At 41.1% G+C, this 18,762-nt stretch overlaps 1 protein-coding gene across 1 annotated transcript in view; it reads right to left on the bottom strand.

Moving 5' to 3' along the window:
* Positions 1-5,103: 5,103 nt before the first annotated feature.
* KL (klotho) overlaps positions 5,104-18,762 on the bottom strand; it is a 40,109-nt gene continuing 26,450 nt past the window's right edge. Inside the window, exons 2-5 of the mRNA XM_045978423.1 lie at positions 15,089-15,599; positions 13,857-14,125; positions 7,927-9,028; positions 5,104-7,382 (exon numbers count right to left, since the gene is read on the bottom strand). Of these exons, the coding sequence (XP_045834379.1) occupies positions 7,045-7,382; positions 7,927-9,028; positions 13,857-14,125; positions 15,089-15,599 (2,220 nt within the window). The 3' untranslated portion in view covers positions 5,104-7,044. The remainder of the gene's footprint in view (positions 7,383-7,926; positions 9,029-13,856; positions 14,126-15,088; positions 15,600-18,762) is intronic.

Here is an 18,762-nt window from a genome sequence, read left to right as displayed (position 1 = left end):
ACTCACAGTCTGATAACCTGGAGCTAAATTAGCCAAAGCTTTGAGCCACATGATCGAAACTGGCTGAAAAGTCTTAGGCAACATTTATGCTTAAGGCCATAATTAGACAGTAACTGCTACAATAGTGAAAGAAAACCAAATTTTACAAATTAATCAATTGAGATTTTAAACAGAAAAAAAAAACACAAAGCCATTCAGCCTATTCTAGCAATTTATTAAGGGCAGGGTTTCAGTCGCCAATAATTTATAAAAAATAAACAAGCTCATTAAAAATTAATTCGTTTATACCATAAAAGAAGCATATGGAAAGATTACTACCAAAATTAGAAACTCAACCCAGGAGTTTTGAATCACACAAAAACTTAGTTAATGGATCTGCAATTATTTACCAATTCAACAACAAGTATACAAATTTCAGTGTTTTGTCTGTGTCATTAGATTGTTTCAAAAGAACAGATGGTGCAAACATACCGCTATAGGAACATCTTCTGCCAAATGATCTTCAGGATGCTCTCCATTCAACATTCGCAAAATTCGGATCCAAGAAAATAATCCGGGATTACTAAATCACTGTGGGGATCGATTTTTTTAAAATTTTTATTTTATTTTATTATTTTATTTTTTTTAAGATTTTATTTATTTATTTGACAGACAGAGATCACAAGTAGGCAGAGAAGCAGGCAGAGAGAGAGGAGGAAGCAGGCTCCCCGCTGAGCAGAGAGCCCGATGTGGGGCTCGATCCCAGGACCCTGGGATCATGACCTGAGCCAAAGACAGAGGTTTTAACCCACTGAGCCACCCAGGCGCCCCGGGGATCGATTTTTTTAGTTGGTTTTACCAAGAGCATTCCGTGGCGATGTATATTCAAAGTCAACAATAAAATAAGGAGTGCTTCTGGAGGAGTCGTATTGACAGCCACAGTCCCCGGTTTTATGTTACTGAGCTTTGAATGTCCGATGAACAATAAATCCCATACATATTAAGAGAAAGTGGAATGAGTCCAGGAAAAAAAGGGTCTAGGGGAGGTGGTTTATTTACTGGATACTTAGTATGTTTAGCACTGTACTCTGGTTGACATTACTCCCATTTCAAAGATAAGGAAATTGAGACCCAGTGGCATTTATAAGGTGGGCCCACCAGCTCCCACCCCTCTGCCTTTCCCACTCAGTGAATAGGTAGGTTGAAATTGTTTTCTTCTCTAACCTATTGGGTTAAAGCAAAGGCTGGACTATCAGTCACTAAGTCTTTTCTGTTGTGTAATAATTATGTCACAGTACAGATTTCACCTTCTTGTTGGTGTTCTATCACAGACATTATGGTATTTCCACCCTTTACGCAAGGTTCCTTGTGGTTTTGCTTGACCCCTTTCTCCTTGATATCAAACAACGGGTATTTACCACAAAGGTATGAAACAAAGATGTCCCAGGAAATGTAATGGAATGAACAAAACTCTAACAATATTTAATGGTTACAAAAAATGGAAAAACAAAATGGATCTGAGAAAAAAAAAAGCTACGTATTCTTAGAAGCTGTAAGCATTTTAAGATGACATAAAGGAATTCCTTCTAAAAGATGAGTCCCCTGGTATTTATTTGCACAGAAAGAACTTAATCCGATATAGAACAATTCTTGCAAATAGTGTGAATACTGACGGGTTGAGGACAGTGTGAACAGGAAGAAAGAAGTTACAGTCCTCTCCCTTTGTGATTGTTCTAGGGGTGATGATTTAGGAAAGCAGTGCTATTGCCTTGTTACTAAGAAAGACAGGTTATCAAAGGTGATCACATCGAAGTTTGTGTTCCTTCCTCTGAATACATGAATCGAGCCATTGTAGCATCTAACACACAACAGTATCTGATTCTTGGCAGTCTTTATTTAAATGCTCTCTGGACAAAGGTGATGTCAGGGAGCTAATTCTGTTAATTCATGTATTCCGTCATTCAACCATAATTTATTCAACTAATCAACATATGTTGAAGAATATTTTGTATAAGAGAGCAGGCTAAATACTGAAAATCAACGAAACAAAAAGACATAGCCTCTGCTTTCCTTCTAGAACCGGGGCTCTCTGTCAAGTTTGGTCCATGTCATCTAAATTAACATTCTCCTTCCCAGACAGAAATTTTGAGCAACAATGTTCAACATTAAATATTAAATGGAGATGCTATAGGACAATATAATTGCTCTATTCACTCAGAAGAAAGGCAATTTGAGAGAAAAAATGGGATAGATTATGTAAAAACAAAAACAGTTTAATTCTACCACTTGAATTTTATATTCAAAACTAGTTCCAGAATTCTCCATTCCACATAGATTTATTTTTCACATTTAAATTCAAGTTAGTTAACATATAGTTTATTAGATTTGGGGTAAAGCTTGTGATTCATCAGTTGTATATAACACCCAGTGCTCATTTCCTCAAGTGTCTGTCTTAATGCCCATCACCCAGTTACCCCATTCCCTACCCACCTCCCTTCCAGCAACCCTTCATTTGTTCCCTAGAGTTAAGAGTCTCTGTTTTTATTTTATTATATTTTCTTTCTCTTCCCCTGTGTTCTCTGTCTTGTTTCTTAAATTCCATATATCAATGAAATCATCTGGCTTACTTATTTCACTTAGTATAATTCCCTCTGGTTCCACCCATGTCATTGCAAATGACAAGATTTCATTCTTTTGATGGCTGTGTAATATTCCATCATATATATATATATATATGTATATATATATATATATATATATATATACATATATATATATATATATATCACCTCTTCTTTATCCATTCATCTGTCAGTGGACATCTGGGCTCTTTCCATAGTATGGCTATTGTGGACATTGCTGCTATAAACACTGTGGTATATGTGCCCCTTCGAATCACTACTTTTGTGTCCTTTGCATAAATACCTAGTAGTGCAAATGCTGGTTCTACAGTAGTTCTATTTTTAACATCTTGAGAAACCTCCATACTGTTTTTCAGAGTGCGTGCACCAGCTTGCATTTCCACCAACAGTGTAGGAGGATTCCCCTTTCTGAGCATCCTTGCCAACATCTGTTGTTTCCTGACTTGTTAATTTTAGCCATTCTGACCAGTGCGAAGTGGTATCTCATTGTGATTTTGATTTGTGTTTCCCTGATGATAAGTGATGTTGAGCATTTTTGCATGTGTCTATTAGCAATCTGTATGTCTTCCTTAGAGAAATGTCTTCTCGTGTCTTCTGCCCATTTCTTGACTGCATTTTTTGTTTTTTGGTTGCTGAGTTTGAGAAGTTCTTTACAGATTTTGGATACTAGATCTTTATGTTTTGTCATTGCAAATATGTTCTCCCATTCCATAGGTTGCCTTTTAATTTTATTGTTTCCTTTGCCGTGCAAAAACTTTTTATACTGATGAAGTCCCAATAGTTCACTTTTGCTTTTATTTCCCTTGCCTCTGGAGATGTGTCTAACTAGCAAGGAATTGATATGGCCAAGGCCCAAGAGGTTGTTGCCTGTGTTCTCCTCTAGGATTTTAACCCATTTTGAATTTATTTTTATTTTCCTACATAGATGTTTTATTTTTATTTTTATTCTTTTAAAGATTTTATTTTATTTATTTGACAGAGAGATCACAAGTAGGCAGAGAGGCAGGCAGAGAGAGAGGAGGAAGCAGGCTCCCTGCGGAGCAGAGAGCCCCAACGCAGGGCTCAATTCCAGGACCCCGAGATCATGACCTGAGCCAAGGGAGCGGCTTAATCCACTGAGCCACCCACGCGCCCCAACATAGATGTTTTAAAATATTTGTTTTAACCAATAGTTTAGCTTAATTATAAATTTCCTTGTCAGTTATTTCCATGGACTATAGAGCTCTTTTAAGAAGTTCATTTTTCTAACTTATTAAATATTTTGGGTATCTTATTATGCTGTTAATTAACTTAGCAGAGCAAGGCTTTCTTTATATACCTGCACTGTCCAATGGAGCGGCCATTAAGCCACATGTGGCTATTGAGCCCTTACAGTCTGGCTAATCCAAATTGAGCACCAGATGTACCACACAGGTAAAACACACCAGACTCCTAAGACTTAGTATAAAAAAAAGTATGTAAAAATCTTAATCATTTTTATATTGATTACATTGAAGTTATGGTATTTTGATTATGTTGGGGAAATAATATATAGCATTAAACTTCATTTCTCCTGTGCTTTTTAATTTTTTAATGGGACCACAGAAAACTTAAAATATCCAGCTTGCACTCTCTTTCTCTTGGACAGCATTGTTATAAATAGTATAAAGGTAAAGCTTCCAAGACATTAATAGATTCTAATTACTGTCTGTGGAAGACCAAAAATAAAATGAAAAATGTCTTTAATGAATCTGAAAAACCATTCTTCCAAACCCAAGCAAAGGGAACGAGGCATAAGCACAAGGGGTACACCTGGGTCCAAGGCAGGGGCTGTGAAAGCAGGGCAAATACAAGTGTGGCCGAAATTAAGGCAAGAGACCTCAGGAAACCACAGTTTACCCCCTAATGTCCCTTTACACTTGACCACACAACCTAATAGGAGATGCAGGAGTTCCAGGGGGAAGAGTCTCTATATTAAAAAAAAGAAAAGAAAAGAAAAAAGAAAAAAGTAAAGTGGTGAAATACCCAGGACTCGTGAGGGGAATACTACAAGGACTGACATGGAAGGAGGGCGGGATTCTGACAGGAAGTCCCGCCTCCTGCCCCGCCTCCCTCTTCCTTCCTGGGGCCTGGCCAGACCCAAAGGGTGCCACCCCTCTTTTCCTGTGGTGGGAGCCGCCGACCACCTCCTCCTCCCGAGTCAAGGGTGCTCGACGTTAGCATGCTGCTCTCACTATAACTGGGTTGGATGGTTTTGAGATGTCATTTCTCTTTGAGGCTTTGTTATCTGTTTTGTCCTTTTCAGCTCTTCCTCTATTTTGCTTTCTCTGTGTCTTAAAGTCTCAGCTCAACCGCAAGGATGGGCCTGGGGCCCCCTCCATCCCTCCCATCTTCCAGCCTCGCTGTCAGACCCACCACTCATATTCTGTGCAGTTAAGTCAACTCAAAAAAATTGTTTTTAAAGAAACGTATCTAGAAGCCAGTTATATGATTATGAAAGAGGCAAAGTTGCAGGCAGATTTATTACAATACTTCATCAAAAGACAGAATTACTTCTGTCTACACTCAAGGAAATGAAAATGCTGTAGCAAGAAAAATTTTAAACATTTACAGTAATTAACAATAAATTAATCCAACCAATAGGAATGGTTAAATAAGTTGCAATAAATTCATAGAGTGGGATCACTTTACAACTAGAAATCCTGTTTTTGAAGACTAATGACAAAAGAAACACACATGATAAAAAATTAATAAAGATACATGATTATTTACAATATGATCCAACTCCATGCAAAACAAGATACATAGGCTATATTATTGGTGGTGAGATTACAGGTCATTTTTTCTCTTTACATATACTTTCTATGCTTTTAAATTTTTTACAATGAACATATATTACTCTTAGAATCAGAAAAAAATATATACATAGAAGAATCTATTATTCTCTAGTTTCTATTTGTAATAAGTCCAATTTTTAAAAGAATACCAACAAAAGCTTATCTTTCATGGAAAAAATCATACCACCTCTGAAGATGATACATAATACAGTACAGCATTTTATTATACACTACAACTCTGTGTCAGCAAGATTAGTTATGCTTGATATGATAGTGGTTTACCTTGCCTGATACGATACGGGCTTATCTATAAAACAAACACGGGGATCATGCACAGCGCTAGTGAAACAGAAAGACCCTTGTCTGAAAATCAGCAAAACTTGTTTAAGGGGCATTAAAGGATAAGACCTCATTAGCCCTTTCTAGAAATCAGTAGCATGTTTCAGTGTGAAAGTTCAAAGCAAAAGTAGTTCAAAGTTAGTTCCACAGAAGTTGCAGCCAAAATATTAAATAAACCTCAGCAATCACAGAGACAAATCTTCCAGTGTTATCAGACCAAATGCTTTGGAGCCTATTAAGAAGTACAAAAAAAAAAAAAAATTCTATTCAAAGAACTCTTGCCACATTCTAAAGAACAGCAGGTGAAGTCACTCTTCACAGGATGAGTTATTATTTCATTCTTATTTGCTCAGGAAAGGTCACATCATTCATTGCAAGGAGTGCTCTAAAATCAAAGGGTTTATAATCAAATTAATCATAAGGTGGCTCATAAGTACTTTTTTCTCCTTTCCTCTTCCTAGAACCATACAGTATAATGCATTTCACGATCGGTTTATGCTTCCTGAAGAGCCCAACATCTCATGATTCATGTTTATTTTTCTGCAAACATTCAAAGTCCTCTAGGTGCAGGCCCTTGACAAGGCCCCAGTAACCCAAAGCCCTCACGGACCGAAGGGCCTGGAGCGGGCCTTGAACGTCACATAAAATAAAGTTCTATCATTTGCTCTGCTAAACATATCATTAACCAGATACATAAATTAATATTAGCAGCATTTGCTAGAAACACTGCTTTTAAAAGGAATGTTGCAGCATAGGGCCTTTGGTCATCTCACCTCTATTCTGTCATTTCTTTTTCAAGGGAAAGTTGGTTCAGCAGAGACCATTAAGCGTATCATGGCAGTTGGTTACTTGAATATGGTTACTTGGGACTTAACTTTTATTCCAAAGTCTGCAATTATTACTTCAAGATAAACACTACATTAAGGAATGGGCACTGAGAAGGTCATTCAATTTCTGTAAAAAAAAAAAAAAAATTACAGAATGGTTTCCACTTCACATACATTTGTTAGAGAGTGTTGCAGAAATCGTGGCCCCTGACACTCTCTAATCATCCTCCAAAAAAAAAGAACAAATCCAGGCACGATTCACATTATTCAATATTTTACAATCACTTGCGCTCATTTCCAAACGTCTGTCCTATGCCATATAAAATTTTCCTAAAAGTCGATAAATGAAATCTATAGTTACAACACTGCGAAGTACAAACGTTAAAAGCTGATGTGTGCACATAATTATTTCAAAATAAAAGAATAGAAAAATGTTCAGGACTATTTATAACTTCTTCTGCCTTTCTTAGAGTAGTAGAAAATCAGAGAAAGAGAAATAATAAAAGCAAAAAGTAGGAAAGCGATGAAAGCCAGCAAAGACTTTCGGGTATGAAAAAAGCTGCATTCGGAGCACAGGGTGAATTCCTCTGGACAAAATCTTCCCAGAGTCTCGGGACCCGGGAAGCCATTGTTGTCAATAATTTTCCTGTAATGTTTCATGGACGGTTTGGGCTCAAACTGATTTGCTGCATAATGATAGAGGCCAAACTTCGGAGCTGAGCGATCATTAAAGGAATAAGCAAAGTATCCACAAAGATTGATACCATCCAGTATGTAGGCTAGAAAAACAAAAGGACAGAATGGTTGTTAAAATATTTTTGCACACAACACTTCACTCTTACACAGCAATAAGGAGTGCATCATGGAAACTTTGCAATATCATTTAATAAAACTAAATTAGGTTTAACCATAAAAGGCTTCTTTCATGAGAGGACAAATATTGAGCTACAGTCAGCATAGTAGGTTTTACATAATTCAGCCTCCTATGATGAACTTGGGTTCAATCTTTATGCCCATGAAGGAAGCAAGAGTGCTATAAACCCATTTGAGATGGGGGACAAAGGACTCCACGCTTTTACAGGCCCAGAGCAGGTGTTAGGGAATTTTCCACTCTTTTTCTAGGGTCTCCCATTTCAGGCTAAACTCCATTATCCGGGGGGAGACTATAGGTCTGTCTTGGACTTGTTCAGCGTGGCAGGGAACGGATAGCACCTTTCCTCTGAGAGGGACAGTGGGCGTATACGGTTGAGCGCCTATCGGGCATCACGACCTTGGGGGGGGGGGCATAGGCTTCAAGGGACAGCTGTTTCCAGGACCCCTTACCTTTCAGAGCTTCATTGACATAATTCTGCATGTAATACACCCTCAGCCTGTCTTGGGCTGCGAGCGGATCGTCGTCTATGCCGTTGGCTATTATATACATGGGGAGGTCTCCGTACTTCAGCTTCAGCCAGTTGAGAACTTTGCGCAAGCCCCAGGGCACCACGGCCACCTGACCTGGAGAGTTGAGCCAGGTGATGTCGGTCATTTCCTGCACTTCCAGGTAATCGTTGTATTTTACTGGGTCTTCTTTTTCCCAGTCGACAAGGATGGTGGTGTAATGGCTTACAGCCAGAAAGTCAAAGGAGCCCCGGATTAGCTTTTTATCTTCCTCCGTGAAGTACGGGAGAAGGAAATTGTTTCTTCGGTCCAGCCAGTCCCTCATCACACGTGGATAGTCCCCAGAGCCGAAAATGGGCTCGGCCAGCCAGCCGATGTCAAATTCCAAAACCCTCTCGGCCACTTCTTTGTCCTTTGGGGAGAAAGGGCAGGCGGGTTCGATCCAATCGGCCTGCAGGGCTATGGATATTTTCCCCTTCTGCGAGCCCCTGAACTTCTCATCGTACAAGCGCCAAGCCAACGCGTGCGCCTTCAGCAGGTTGTGCCCGGCGCTGTAGGTCATGTTGCGCGTGTACGGCTCGCCCATGGTGATCCAGAACTTGACGTGGCGGCCGAGATCCCGAAAGCACAGGCGGGCGTACTCGGCGAACGCCAGGGCGGTGCGGGGGTTCTCCCAGGCGCCGTGCCTGGCCAGGGGCGGCGGCAGGCCGTGGTGCGGGGTGGCGGGCCGCCAGAGCGCCACCACCGGGGTGATGTTGGCGCGCACCAGCTCGCTGACGACGCAGCGGTAGTAGTGCAGCGCCGTGTGGTTCACCTGCGACTCGTTGCCCAGTGGCTGGATCAGGGCCCAGTCCAACGAGAAGTGAAAATGCGAGACGTGCATCTCCTGGAGTAAGGCTATCTGCGGCCGGATGGCGGCGAAGTCCACGCAGTAGGACTTCCGCCTCTTGGTCACCACCCCGTCCACCTTAATCAACCGCTTACTGTGGTGCACATCCCACAGGTAAACGTTCGGGTCGGTGAACTGAGACAGGGTGGTGTCCACCTGCCGGGAGAGGAGGAGGCGTTAGCTTCACCTGACCGCCCTGGAAGGAGTTCCGCGCGGTCCCTTCCGCGAAGCTAGCAAAGCAGGAGGAGCAGAAAGAGAACCTTTCCAACAGGAGGTTTAAACCATTTTTCCTCAATCGTTCAGCTCGTGAAGAAAAAAAAAAAATTCTACTTTTTAATGCATATTTGCTTTACCTATAGTTCTAATTCTTGCACTGCTGCTTTAATGTTTCTTTTTAAAAAAATCTGGGGGGTGATGGGTAAGGAGGGCACGTGGGGTGAGGAGCACTGGGTGTTATAAGCAACTAATCAGTCGTCTAACACTACATCAAAAACTACTGGTGTTCCGTATGCTGGTTAATTGAACTTAATAATGATAATAAAATAAATAATTTTGAAAAAGAAAAATACCCCCAAAATCTGATTTTTTAAAAAATAATTTCATATGACAAACCTTAATGATTCTCACACACCTCTGGTCTGTGTTAAGCAAGCAAAGTGCTTTTGAACGTTTGTATTTTAATATAAGAAATCACCAATAATACGAGATTCCTAAATTTTTAAAAAGTGGACAAAAAGATGAAGCATAGAATCCGAGCGAGTTAGAGTCAGAAAATACAATGATATTTAAAATTAAATCATGCATCTTAAAATCACGTTCTAAATTGAAGTTTGCTGTAGGCAAAGAACATGCTAGATACGTGTAACTGTTGCTTTTTATCAGCGTTAGTGTCAAAAACAGAACTTAAATTCAATCTGATGGAAAAAGTGTTAGAGAATGTGGAAATGAGGAACACTATTGTCATTTACACATACGGGGCTATTTGAGCATAGTTTTAAAATGTTATTTTTCTGTGGTGCTCACGAGACCAATGGTTTTCAATCATCTGATGAATTAGCCTCCAAAATGAAAATGGGTATTTAGGAAAAGCAAATAGAGTAAAGCTGAACCACAAAATGCTCCCTCCATGTGTTAACTGTGGAGGAAAAGGCACACTCTAAGTTCATTCTAAAGACCCACTGACTAAACCAGTGCTCTCCTCTGAAACAGTCCTGTTAGAATCGGTGCCTAGGTTTGCCTGACCCTCGGAATACAAGCAGGGGTCAAACTCTGGTTTGGAATCTCTAGCAGAGGTTTCTTTGCAAGTTGTAGCCTGAGCTGCCTGCTGCTTCTCTGGAGGGCTCAGTGCTGTGTTTATAAAGGAAAGTAATAAAACACCAGCATGTCACAGGGAAATTGCTTTCTCTGGAGAACTGTCCCTTGTAGATCACCCACGCATGCATTTCCCCTAGTACTGTGGGAATGCTGTGAGAAGTACTTTTCCACTGAGATGCACCCACAAATCTTGTTTCCTCAGCTTTGCAAGAGAAAATATTTGCATGCTCTTTTGAAGTGAAAGTGTTCATAGCTTAAAGGAATTCTTCGGATTATTCTCACAGAGCTCTGAGTTAACTAAATGTGTAACTTTTCTACCACAATTTTCCCGAAACAGCAGCTTTTATTCAGCTCATCTGCAAACAAATATGAGAGACTAAGGTATAATATCGGGGGTGGGGGAGCTTCATTTATTTCTTGAAAATACAGGACACTTAGAAATGAGCAGTTGGGCATAATTCTATCTAACTGTCATTAATTGGCTGAATTTTCTTAATTAAAAAATGAAAAATCAAGTGGGTATAAAGTATGTATTTAGTGTATTATGGAAGAAATCTTCTCCTGATAGTGGCCAAGGTTAAAGAAGCTCTATGTCCCCAACGTGTAGCAGTTACGTACCTGTGTTTACTATGAGCATTAGTGGTTATGGGAAAGCAAACCTGTCATCTGGGAAATTAGGTCCAGTGACAGTGACAGTCCACATGAACAAGCCGGAGGTCAGACTTCAGACAGGTGGTACCCTTACTGGGATATTCTTTTTAAAGTTTTTTTAAATTAATATTAGGAATTTATTTGTATTAGGAGTTTGAGATGCTAGCCAGGAGGGAAGAAATGAATTCCCATAGTTGAAAAATTACTTCTCGGGGCTTTAATATAATGTGTTAAGAGTATAGAGAAAAGCTTGTAAATTAAAACATATGCACACCCTCCTTGGGGGCCACCCTACAACAACCTTGTTTTTACTTTCCCAGGTAGGAAGTTCGCTTAGGAAGGGCACTGCCAAAATAAAGCAAGGCTCAAGGGGAAAAGCAAAGAGAACAAAAGAGCAGTTGCAAGCTTTTCCCACTAGAGAGCTTCTGGAGAAGTTCACCCACCATGGGTTTGAGAGGGAATTAGTTTGTGTGTGGTTGGTTGTGTGCAGGAGAGACTGGGGAGTAGGGGGAGTGGGGGGAGGCTTCTCTACATGAAGGAGTAGGAACCCCCACAACTGATGAGATAAAAGGGTGGAGCAACCTCAGAGGAAGGGTCTAGAGCTGATGCATGGCTGGCATCAGATCAAATTCTAACACAACCACCCCTAAGGAGAAGAAAAAGCAGTCCTCTCCCCTTCCTCATCACTGCAAGACTTGTTGCTTCTGACCAGAGTTTCTCTACTCTCTCTCAAGGAAATAGGTCGCACCCTAAAACTTTCTCACTACTTACCAGTTCCCAAGGCAAACACAGTCCAGGGATAGGGAACCCAGCAGGAATGAAGGGGCTCCCCACAATATCCCACAACTCCCACTGTCTGCACAGAGATGTTGGCAGAAAATTCTCTTCATGTAAACGGAACTGTGAATTACCTGCCCAGGCTCGGGCTGCTGTCAGAAAACAGAGCAGAGCATGAGTCCTCAGGGACAAGTGATACAGAGCCCAGCTGGAAGTAGCGCCTGGCCGGTCAGGACAGAGAATAAAGACCAGGGACCAACCAACCCCCAGCAGGGTAGTAAAGAGGGACGGGGAGCTCATCTCCCTCCCTTTGTTCCCTTCCCCTGACCAGCACCCTATTTGAACCCCACTTCTAGGAAAGAAATTAGGAAAGGGAGGTTCTGGGAACAGAGGCTGAGGAACAAGAGAGAAGAGGAGGGAGGAAACCCCCAAACCCAACAAACAGGGCCGAGCTAGACCTCTTCCTCCCGTGCTCAGACAACTTTGCTAACAGTGTCTCAAAGTTGTCTTTTAAATGTAAGAAGGGACTTAAATCTGAGACTGCCCTTTAAACCAACTGAGGTCTGCAAAAGACCTAAGAATAATATAACTCAGCAAAAAAACCTGTGAAGGATAGTGTTGATTTATTTCCTTTAAGGTAAAGGATTTCCTTTTGGTACTTAGAAGAAAACAGCAACCCATTTCAACCAAAAGACTTTTCCTCAGATCCAAGCATTCTTCTAAACACTCCTTTTGACCTGAAGGGTCACCAAATACGCCACCCCAAAATGTGACTATCGGAGTTCAGGACCTGCTACCCCAAAGTATGTTCTGCTGGTGTGCTGATTATTTTAAGCTCCAAGCACTCAAAAAATAGCAAACGCAGGGAAAGGCTTTCTCAGAACTCCCCTTACCTGTCTAAAGACAGAAGCTCCAAAAGGAACTCCGTTGTCCTCAGTTCCCTCCCGGGAGTTTCATCCCCCCAGGGAAGATGGAGTCTTGTCTCAGAAGAGGAGACCAGAGGTCGCCACAACACCCAGACACTTTGTCACAAAGCTATTGTGGTTCCCTTCCACTCTTCTAAGGGCCCATTCGTCTTTCCTAAAAATTGTTTATTGTTCCCTAAGAGACCTATATCCCACCCTCACTTCTAGCCTTTTCTATTGAGATGGTATTTAAGCCTGAATTCGAAGTCACCTCAAGGAGTTACACATTTTTCTCTGAGTATCTCCCATGTATAGGGAAGCTATACATGTTAATAAACTTCTATTTGTTTTTCTGTTGTTAATCTGTCTTCAATTATAGGGGATCTCAGCTAAGAACTCAGAAGGGTAGAGGGAAGCACCCAGCATGCTAAATGCCATTGCTTGTCTATGAATACCAACCTTTGTCTCTGTCTTGATCTTTATTCTCACACTGTTTAGCAGGACCCAACCACCACCCTGCTCACTTAGCACCCTACTCTGTGCACTCTGTTATATTATTGTGTATCCAGCATTTTCCTTCAACAGACGTCTTTAAAAGCAGGAGTCAACCTTACTCATCTCAGTGTGCACTCCCCTCAACCAAACACCCCCGGTGATTAACAGAGGGCTTTGTACACTAAGCATCCATGCCCACTAAAATATTCCATCAAACTCTAGAAAACAAATCCCTTTAAGATTGGAAAGTTAAAGATAATATTGAGGATTGCCTAAATTGTAAGTGTTCAATAAATATTGGTTGACCATTTTGAAGAACTTCCTTACCATTTTGATGACTAGTTCTAGAAATGAAATTTGGGGCAGCGAATCATTGGAGCAGGGGTTTTCATTGCCGAGGGGCTTCTGCAACAGCGTGCAGCTCTGCCTCAGGAGACCTCTGCCTGGAGTTCCTGCCTCAGGCTCAGCTGTTCCACTGAGATCTCAGAAAATTTGAAGTTCTGTGTTTCTTCTTGTTTATGGAAGAACCCAACTGCTTCAAAAAGCATTGAAAACCACCAAATTAAAAGGGAGTGTTTTATCTTTTTACTCTCTTTTCAGGTCTTAAATATTCGTATATTTTTAATCTGTTCCTCTCTGGGGCTGATTTAAAGTGCAAGATGAAGCTAGGAAGATGTTTGGAGAGAAGTGTGCCATGTTCCAAGATGCCCTTAACGTGCTCACGCAGGAACCACGTCTGGCTTGAAGAATGGACAATGAGCCATGACAACCTAATAAGGAAGCACTACTTACTAGTGATAGGGCTTGGTGACACTGCTGATTGGTTTTGTCAGCTGACTTACTTGAATGTAGTTGTCAACAATTCCCCAAGCAAAGTCACAGGGAAATGTCCCTTCTAGGGGTTGATTTTCAGGTAAAGGAGGGAAGCCATTTTTCTCTATCAGCTTTTGGTAGAACAAGGCTGACGATTTTGGCAACAGTTTCTTATCCTGGCTTAGAAAGTCGACATAGAAGAGCCCACGTCTGATGCTGTAGCCTCTGTGCCACTCGAAGCCATCCATAAGGGACCACGCCGTGTAGCCAATGACGTCTACTCCATCCAACTTGATGGCTGCAGAGAGAAGAGAGGACGAGAACAACTTGACCAACCCTTACCTGGGTACTGGCCTCATGACTCAAGAACACTTAAGGGGTTTGCTACTTAGGGAAATAAGTTACGTATAATGCTTATTGGTTGGTGAACCAATGACATTTCCTACTAATAGAAGGCTATCACACCTGGACAATTCTACAAATAAATGTCTTCACAAATAAGATGACCTCCAATACATTTTCACTTGGAATATTTCTATTTCCAGTAGGCGGTCTTTGGGCCTGAGAAGATGTTTTGTTCCATTTTCTATCCTAGCATTGTGGCTGCTGCAATAAATGAATTAAAACCTTTAAAAGCATGAACTATGCAATTTATTCTTCAGGAAGTGTTAGTATTCTTTTTTCTTTAAAAATCATTCTATTCAGGGGTGCCTGGGTGGCTCAGTGAGTTAAAGCCTCTGCCTTCGGCTCAGGTCATGATCCTAGGGTCCTGGGATCAAGCCCCACATCAGGCTCTCTGCTCAGTGGGGTGCCTGCTTCCCTTCCTCTCTCTCTCTCTGCCTGCCTCTCTGCCTACTTGTGATCTCTGCTTGTCAAATAAATAAATAAAATCTTTTAAAAAATTGTTCTATTCAATGCGAATAATAAGAACCCCAAAACATGTACAGAGATCTAGATACCCTGAGATTTACTTAATCCTTAATATAATCTAAAAATTTAGAGACGTAACTCTGAGAATCAAATTATTTCACACATTATAACCCAGTTTCTCATTTCCAAAATGAGTTTTTAAAAATGAATTTAAGTTCCTCAAAGCCCCAAATGAGAAAGGTGTTACATAAATGCCTTCCTGCTGTTGCCAAAATGATTTTCTGCATTACTATTAAAACTATAAATTCACACAGTTTATTACAGATCATCTGAAAGATTGTTTTTCCTGTGGATTTTGGCAGGAAATTAAGAATTTTATCCCCAATCCTACCTTTTAAGGTTTCCATTATGAATTTTTTGAGGTAATACATATATTTAGCATCATCTCTCTTGGTGGTCCCTGAGACAAACCAGCCATTTTCCACAATAAATATTTGCGGGTGGTTATATTCAAGGTCAATCCAAGAAAGGAGTTGCCTCAGGCTGGGAGATTCCAATTGGCGGAACTTCATGTGAGGGTCCAATAATTGAAAACTCAAGGTTGGTCCAAAAGAAAGAGCAAAAAAGTCAGCTGTTCCCTTGATGAACTTTTTCTCAGATTCAGTAAAATCAGGCAAAAGCGATGAAAGATTATTCTTCATGCTGTCAGGATAGTCACCATCAATGAATATGGGTTTGGCAAACCAGCCTAGGACAAAGTCAAGAGATTTTTGACATTCTTTGATGCTATGGTCGGTCATTCTTCGAGGATTGATCCAGTGGGAGCTTAGGGCAATGGATACCTGGCCTCCCTGAGTTGGACGGAAAGAAGTATTGTAGAGATGCCAGATTTTGGCATGAGCCTACAAAAGAGAAAAGCCACTGTGAATCTATCTCTGATTGGGAGAAGAAATACAATACATTTTTGAATCCCCAGCTCTGTTGGTATCTGTTTCTCATCAAGTCTAACCTAATGAATAACCCCACAATGTAAAAGTCACCTGGAAACAATAAATTATTGTGGAGGTGGGTCAGCCCACAGAGAGCTGCTACCATGACTGGAATTGTTTCTATTATTTTTCAGTAGCCAGTGGAAAATATGAATTTCTTATCTTGAATGTAAAGTGATTATTCATTCTTCAAAAAGTTAACGAAATAAGAATTTGTTATATCCTACCATTTAATTGACTTTAGATTATGTAATTTTCCATTAATAGCCTTCATGAGAAGAGCCAGTCCTGCATTACGATCACACCAGGAATTTCTAAATAGGATTTTATATATATATATATATATATATGTGTGTATATATATATATTTTTATCCTAAGAGACTGGGAGTTTTCAAGTTGACTCAAGTTGTTGGAGTCAATTTAATATTTTGTGTTCATGCCTCACAGCTAAAATTCTAATACATGTTCCCACAATCTTTATTCTTCCCTAAGAAGAATCAGCACAATAAATTAAGGACCAATTCCAACATCTAACCTTGGCCCACCCTCTGGAACTCTGGGACAGTGATGGTTTCCCATAGGACCTAGAGTGCAAGGTACAAGCCAAGAACAAGAATCACCCAAATGCAGCTTCAAGGAGATCAGATGTCCATTGTTAGTCAGTGTTCCGCTGGGAGTTTCCTACATCAGTGAAACGGGCTTTGCTTGCTTAAGATTAGCTTCATCCTCCCATAAAATCTTACTGACTTCTGATAGCTTATTTTCACTTGTTTTCCTTCTATTTATAAAGACTAATGAGGATTACAGGGTTTTTCCTCCCTTACTTGAATTAAGTTTCTCTTCAGTTTTGCATTCCTTGATTAACTCCCCCTATTTTTCTACAAATGCAAATGCTGTTTATCAGCCTTTTACTCCCCTAATATATCCTCCCTAAAAAACCCCATTCCAGTTCTCTGTTTGACTCATGTTCTCCAAAATGATCATGCCAATTTCATCCCACTCCCTGGGCCTGAAGAAGCTCGTTCGCTCAGAATGCCAAATATCCCCTTCATCTTTCCTAAATATTCTTCTCGTGGTTCATTTCAGTGCAGGTGTCCAAGAATGATCTCATCACTGTTCTTATGAGTTCAGCCAAATAGTTCAATGGAATAAAACAGTTTATGTCTAACTTTCATTTTTAGTTTCTTGGTAAATATCTACTATGTTTCATTCCACTGAATATATTTTTTCATGACCTGAGGCAGCTACCCATATGCTACAAAGGAAATGGAGAGTAAAAACCGAATCGGAAGAATAGTGGCCTTTGCCCAAGGGGTTCAAGAAACTGAGGCTCAGTCGTGCTGGGCTGCTGGCTTTGTGACATCTCCCACCTTTATCTTCCTCACCTCAGCCACCTGACCTCTCTCTTCCCCCTTGTCAGGAAATCTCATCATGTCATTGAACAGTTAAACAGAAAAGAAAGGGAGGAGCTCAGGCTAGTCCTCAGGATGGAAGACCAGGGCACTTTCCTAACTTGGCCCAGTTGAGGCCCACAGACACTCATGTCCTAAATCTAGCAGACATACCTCTATAGAACAAATGCTGCGGTGGACAGCATAAGGGTCCAGCTAAGAGTGAAAGCAACCCAAGAACTTCCTGATCTGTGTCAGTTTTGCGGGTGGCTGAAGAAAGAGTCATACAACAGAAAGGCCCACGCTAATGGGCCGCTCCTCTAAACCCGGCTACTCTGACACAGCACAGAGGTTTGGCGAGGCAATGAATGCCCTGGACCGCATGGAGGTATACACAGGGTCTTAAATGTCAGATACAATTCCTGCTCCATTATTTTGTGTGTGTGCCTTTAACCATGTTACCTAACGCGGGCAGGTGAAACTAACTTCCTTGTGTCTCTCATAGGGTAGTTATGAGGATTAAATAATCTACATAGAACACCTAACGCAGAGTTCGCATATGATAAAATCTCCATGAATGCTTACTCCTCTACCTAAAGGATGAGCGGCAAAAAAAGGAAAGTCCAGCCTGTAAAGCCTGAACACCACCTGCTAAGGAACTCAGTCAAAGAACAGCCAAGTGACGTAGTGATACCACCTGGGCTTTGGATGAGAAAAGGCTTGGGTTTGGATCCCAACTCCCCCATCCATTACCAGGGTGAGCCTCAGTTACTCTGAACAGATAGGAATAGAGGGTGTTCTCCCGCAGGGACACGATGAGGATGAAAGGATAGGAGGCAAGTAAAACTGTCTAGTAAGTAGTTGATTATTTTAGAGAAGTATAAATTTGCAGCATTGGGAAGTTGATGATTAATTTTATGTGTCCACTTGCCTGGACTAAGGGACACCCTGCCCCCAGATAGCTGGTAAAACATTTGTCAAAGGTTTAGCTAAGTTGTGCCACGGTATTGCTGCCTCAGCATCTTTTTTTTTTTTGGCCAGGTGGCCTTCAGGGACCTTAAGTGACACCAGGTTCTCCTGCAAGTGTGTGCCCCAGTCAGCAGCTTGCAGGGTCCCAAGCAACTGTAAGTTTGTGACATGACCTCCTGATCCGCCCTCGTGGTCACCAGGCTCCCCTTCCTCCCAGCACGTGGATGGCTGAAGGGCCGTCTAGATAGACCCCCACCCCCCACCCCAGGGCTTACCAAAATCCTTTTTTTGTTGTTGTTTGCATTGACCAGTCTGGCTCTGGCCTAGGAACTTCAATAAAGGCATGACTTTAGGTCCTGACTCTCTTTGTCTATGCTCTCCCCACGCGGCCCCTTAAGGCCCTGTACTTCCTCTAGGACCTATGAGTCACAAACTCTCTATTTCAAGTTCTCTTGTGGTCAGTTATTGAACTGAGGCTCACCATACAGCCCTGTGTTCCACTTAACAAATGTTAATTTAACAAACCGTAACAGCATTATTGCTGGGTGTATCTATGTGGGTATTTCTGGATGAGATTAGCATTTGAATTGGTAGGCTGAGCAAATAAGATCAGCCTTACCAATGTGGCCTGGCATCATCCAATGCACTAAGGAGCTGAAGAGAACAAAAAGGGAAGGACAAATGAATGGTTTCTCTGGAGAAGGCAAACTAATG

Source organism: Meles meles, chromosome 14, assembly GCF_922984935.1.
Source record: "Meles meles chromosome 14, mMelMel3.1 paternal haplotype, whole genome shotgun sequence".
Lineage (NCBI taxonomy): Eukaryota > Metazoa > Chordata > Mammalia > Carnivora > Mustelidae > Meles > Meles meles.
The sequence above is the reverse complement of the archived record's forward strand: the minus strand, read 5'-3'. Positions and strand labels throughout refer to the sequence as shown.